This window comes from Gossypium hirsutum, chromosome A03 (assembly GCF_007990345.1).
Source record: "Gossypium hirsutum isolate 1008001.06 chromosome A03, Gossypium_hirsutum_v2.1, whole genome shotgun sequence".
NCBI lineage: Eukaryota > Viridiplantae > Streptophyta > Magnoliopsida > Malvales > Malvaceae > Gossypium > Gossypium hirsutum.
In genome coordinates this window covers 6,678,914-6,684,913 of record NC_053426.1, presented here as the reverse complement: position 1 = coordinate 6,684,913, position 6,000 = coordinate 6,678,914, and the positions used below count along the sequence as shown (strand labels likewise).

The 6,000-nt window shown below is 29.2% G+C and overlaps 1 protein-coding gene across 1 annotated transcript; it reads right to left on the bottom strand.

Moving 5' to 3' along the window:
• Nucleotides 1–818: 818 nt before the first annotated feature.
• On the bottom strand, nt 819–1,856 carry LOC121224210 (NDR1/HIN1-like protein 13). The gene has a single exon (XM_041107053.1). The coding sequence runs from the start codon at nt 1,761–1,763 to the stop codon at nt 981–983; it is 783 nt and encodes a 260-aa protein (XP_040962987.1). The 5' UTR covers nt 1,764–1,856; the 3' UTR covers nt 819–980.
• Nucleotides 1,857–6,000: the final 4,144 nt, after the last annotated feature.

Sequence of the window (6,000 nt, the reverse complement as noted above, 5' to 3'; positions counted from 1 at the left end):
TATCAATTTACCTCGAAAAATGTGTTTCGATATCTCAAAAACCTCTAGAAAAGCCTAAGAGAACTTTGAAACCTAACATTTGAAAATAAAAAATCAACCCTTTGATATACATAACATGAGCTTGGTACAGCAAGCTTCAAGGATTGAAATATCGTCTATAAAGGATGTATCGGACTGTGAAATATTTTATAATGGAGACATTCGGCTTTGAAGGCTTCTTCTAGGGCAAACTTAGTTTTCCTTTTGAAAAATTGAAGACATTTGTAGAAGCATCTGTTGAGATGTAGAATGCAATGTTCGGAGCAATGATCAAAGCAAGGTGATTTTTTTTTGGTAAAAAATAGATGGGATTATATCTACTGCTTTACAACTATTTATAGTCTCTTCTCAATTTATAAATAGGAGTATAATGCACACATCTAACAAGTCTCTTACTTTTTACCACAATAGTAACAATAACAGAACTAGAATACATTTTCACCCTTTATATATCTAAGCCGTGTTAGTTTTAGATCGATTAATATGGATTGGGTCAATTTTGATTTTAAATTTTTTAATTAAATTAGTTTCAATAAGTTTTGAATTTAAGTTAATTTCATATTAAGACAATTTCGAGTTTGAACATTATATAGCTTCAAATCATTCACATATGAGAATTAGGTTATTATGAGTTTGTTTTAGTTATATTAAAATCAAATCATTTCGAATTATTTGCCGGAATCATTTGAATTTTTGAATTGTTTTGAGTTGATACGAAATTTAAGTTTGAATATGCTCAAATTGAATCAAATTTAATTGAATAAAAATTGAGTCTCAAATTTAAATATCTAATGATTTAGATTCAATCAAATAAAATAATTAAAAACAATTACATAAACATGTAATATCATTCAATGTCATTTAAAAATATCCATCATGTATGCCATTACTATCACGTCATATCATATAATAAAAAAGAATTTCCAAGGAAAAAAAAAACCTTACCAAAGATCTACTCCATAATCACAATCCTTGGATACAATCTTGGACGACGCCGTTAACTTATCCACCGTTATCTTGCACGTTACTTTAACGGTAATCTTCCACGTCTTAACGGATCCAGCTTTAATCTTAACCGGCGCTCTCAGCTTCAAAGTAAACGGCACCGTTCCTTTATTTTGATAATTGGAAATGGACCTAAGCGAGGCGGCGGTTAGTTCGATGCCAGAGCCTTTCAGCGCCGTTTTGAACAGTGTTACGTTATTGGTTGGCTGGTAAAAAACCGGCAACGCACCGTTACAGAGATTAATGTCTTGGTAGTAAACATTAACGGAGCTACCTTTCTTGTAGTAAATGCCGATCTTGTCGTTGCCGTTGTCAGCCCGGACGGTGACGTCGAATTCTGGCGATAGCGGAGAAGGTGACGTGAGGTTGAATCCCTTGATCGCAACGCTCTCGACGGAGTAGTTTGGAGCTTCGGGCTTGAGAACGAAGTAGATCACAGCAGCGGCAATGGCGGCGGCAAGGAGGAGAGAGAGGATAGTTGTTAACAAGCAGCAACAGCAGCGGCAACAGGTGCTGCGACTCGACTTACTTTTCGACAGATGAGCGTAGCGGCGGGAGTTATCCGGCGGAGGAACGCGGTAGACTTGGTCCTTCGGGATCTGGACGACGTAAGTTCCGGGTTGTGGAATTGGTTTATCTGAAGAAGGAGGAGCTGGCTTGGAATTCGAGTGTTCGCCGGAAGACGGTGGTGAGTCGCCGGGGTGGATTCGTTCGGCCATCGTGGTGTTGACTCAGTAACTCGCTGCAGAAAAGAAATAGAGAGAAAGCCGCGTTTAACGTTTTAAGTGTCCGAGAAGTGAGAACCAAAGCATTTGTATGTATTTAAATAGGTATATGGCTTACGCGTATAGTGGCAAATTAGGGATTTCACTGGAAGTCTAAGTAGTCAAAAGTACCCAATGGGTCTAATTTAAATTTAACCCCTCCTTTACAAAAATTAAGAAATTAACTCTATACTTTAATTTATAATAATTTGATCCTCATACTTTACACGAACGAAAAAAATTATCTACTTTTTGTGTAAATACTTCAACTTCAACTATTGATAAATGTTAATTCGTAGCAAACAACTGCAAATTTTTAAATAAATAATTTAAGGACAAATTTTAATAATATTATCTAAATAAATTAATTTCTCGATTTTCATAAAATACCGACATTAAATTTAAACAAATTTTGAGGGGCCATGCAAAAGTTTGATCATTAACTTTAGAGGGGAAAAAAGCAAAAAAGGAAAAACCAGAAGTTTACTAAGTCAAAGGTTTTAGACTATCTAATTTGGAAAATAATATTTATTATTGATATTCTAATGTCAATTTATTTATTTAATTAAATATTCACATTTATCAACATCAAACATAAATGCACCATCAATTAATGAAAACACCTTAATGTACCCAAAAGAATCAACAAAAAAATTAATATACCTCCCTTAATAGAAACTCTGTCACTACTTCCCGAGGTACAAACGTAATTGGGCATGGTCGAATACGAATGGGTTTGTCAGGAATGAAGATAGTTATGTTATGGCAGGAGAATAGCGAAATCTCGAAATGGGGAGTGAATTTTGGGCTTTAACATATATTTGAAAAATTATTCTATTTTCTATATTGAATTGTGGGATATTTTGGATGGATCGAGATTATGATAGCGTCTTAATTTAAACTCATAATCTTGAGGGGGTTTAAGTTATTTAGGAGAAGACTTTAAATGGTTCTAATTCTGCTTTAGTTCGGAGAATTCATCAGTTGTTGACGCGTTTAAGTCACTGGCACATTCGTCATATCTCTAGAGAGGAAAACTAGCATGTGAATAGACTGATTAAACTAGCTCACCATAGAACATACAATTTATGTTTGTTTGAGGTCTCCTCACTAGGGGCGATAAGTTAAAAATTGTAATTAGTTTAAGTAACTTTTCTTTCAAAAAAAAAACTATAAGCATATGGCTTTTTGTTAAGAATTAGATTGATGCTTGCACCAAACTTAAATTTCAAAATTTATAAGTATTTATTGGAACGAGTCTAGTAATTAATGATTCGTATTCTGTAGGCCCATTAAGGGGATAAATACTAATCACAAGCCGGGGCGAAGCCAGAACAAATTGTTGGGGGGCCGGATAAAATTTTAATTTTTTATAGTTTATATCTTTATAATTTGTAAATGATTAAATCGAATTTTTATAATTTTAAGGGGACCAAAGTGTAATTTTACCTTTAGTAATTTAAAATTTTTAAAAAATTTTAAGGACCAAAAGAGTAAATTTATATTTTAGGGGGGGTTGTGGCCCATGCCAGCCCCCCTAGCTTCGTCCCTGATCACAAATTTTAAAGTTACTCTATACTCGAGATAAGGATCGAACCATTGACCACGGATAGATGTTAGCCATTAATTTTAAAGCTGCTTCATAACATAATTTTGTTAAATTAAATGTGGTTTTATTATTAAAATTTTATTTTAATTCAAATCATTAATATTGCTTAGGAAAACGTTCGTCATATATATACAAATGCATGCATGCATGCATATAGAATGGAAGAGAAAGAGTCTAGAAATTGCCTCATATTCTCTCTTGCGCCGAGCTTGAAGTTGGACAAATTTTATAAAAGGTACCTATACTATACATTTTTACGGGTTTAATTCAGCTAATTTTCAAAGTGTGTATTTTTTTTACATAAGCTAACTTTTTTTGTTAGTTACATAAAAAAATGAGCAAGGCAGGGATCTTTTATAGAATTTGACCTACTTTGTCAAACTATTTGTTTTTGTTAATGTATTATAGCGAAGGGGGATGGCCCCTAAAATAGAAAATTTTTTATATAGGCCCTTTATAATTTATTAAATTTTAAATTAATAATGATAAATTTGTACTGTGGCACCTTAAAAATAATAAAAATTTAATAGAATTCTTTAAAAACTATAAGGATATAAACTATTAAAATGGTGAAATTATATTTTTACTATCGTAAAAATGTACAATTTAATTCTCGCTACCCAAATTTTTTTTTGGCTCCGTCACTGTATGCTCAACTTTTGAGATTTAGTATCTATATTTTTTTGGGGTAGAAATTAGTATCAATATTTTGATTATTAATTTTATGATTTAGTATACCATTTAATACACAAGATTAATTATATAATTATTTTTATTAATTTGTTATTTTAAAAAAAAATCAAAACTTAGCTTCATAATGTATCTTTTTAAAATTTAACATCAATTAATTACCCAATATTTTTAACGGTAATATTTATTTATATTAAATAACAATATTGATGATTTTAGGAGAATCAAATTATATCAAATTAAAGTGTAAAGATTAAATAATCAAGTTAAATATATACAAGGACTAAAATTAAAATTTGACCAAAAATAAGAGTAGATAAAGCCAAAGAAAGTGAAGAAACACGCTCTTCAATCACAATATTTTCTATTCCGTGTGGAAAAAGGTTAAAAAGTTAAGTAAAGACAGTTGGCAATGGGCCCTCATCCTTTGTGTGATTCGGCACGTCTTTTGTGTTTTGTCTTGTTTTTCACTCGACAATTTCTACGTTTCTTAAATAAAAGGGGTAAAATAACATTTAATCCTTAAATTTGGTAAATTTTTCATCTTGGTCCCTGAGCTTTTTTTTACCCATATTAGTCCAGAAATTTGATAGTTTTTCTTAATTTGGTTCCTAAACTAGGATCTAGTTAAGATACAATGACGTGGAACTTTAAGATTATACCACAACATTGCCTGAAATTTAAAAAAAAAATTTAAAATTTAAAACTTTAATAATTTCTTTACCATTTTTATTTTAGATTTCGTATAAAATTTTCTAAAATTTTTATGTACCGACATGAAATAATCTTAGATTGATAAATTACCACACTTAATGTAATATAAGTTCATAGATCAAATTTTAAAAAGTTACTAAATTCAGAAATTAAATATTACTTTATCTCTAAATAAAATTTTGATTTCAATTTTTTATAATATTTCATTTTGGGTTTTGTGAATAAAAATATAACATCGAAAAAACTTCTCTCTTATTTAAATTTAGTTAGAATCCAATATAATTGTAGAATATTAAAAAAAATATAATGACTAATTTGGTCCTCCAGTTTTATAAAAAAAATGTTATTTTAGCCTTTTATTTATTTTTCCGTATCTTTTAGCTCTTAAACTTGCACTGTTTGTCAAATCATCTCAAAATGAATGAAAAAGCTAATATATGTTTAACTTTGTTGATGTGGCATACACGTGGATTCAACATCAATAAAATTAACAAACATTAATTTTTTCATCTATTTTAGGTTAATTTAATAAATAATATAAATTCAATAACTAAAAAAATAAAAAATTCAATGAAAAACTAAGATAATAAAATTGAAAGACCAAAGAAGGATAACTGGGTCACAATTATAATACAAACAATTACCATAAACTAAGTGCAAACATTTAATTTGCAAAAATTTCAAGATTTTCTTACTTTAAAATGGTATTTTTTAAATTACTTTATTCATTTTCCTTGATTATTATAGTATGGAAAATTACAAAATAAAATAATTTTTATATCAATAAAACTTTTTGATGAAAAATAAATATTTTTCATACAAGTTTAAAATCACGTACTCACACACTACACTACTGCATAGATGAACTTATAGATAAAACTTTAATCTTGAGCACGAATCATTTCAAAATGGGTAAAAATAAATATGCAATTATAATCTTGTATCATATATTATAAGGATAAATATCAAAATTATACATAAATTTTGATTCAATATGTAATATGGTATATGAACTTTGGTTTTGTGTAATTAGACACATTAAAATTTGATTTTGCTTCAAATGTATATATGAAACTTTGATTTTAATATAATTGTACACATATAAATAAATGAGTACACTGATTTATTTTTATATTGGATAAGTATAATTATTTTTGTGTGTAATATGTAAATGTAAAA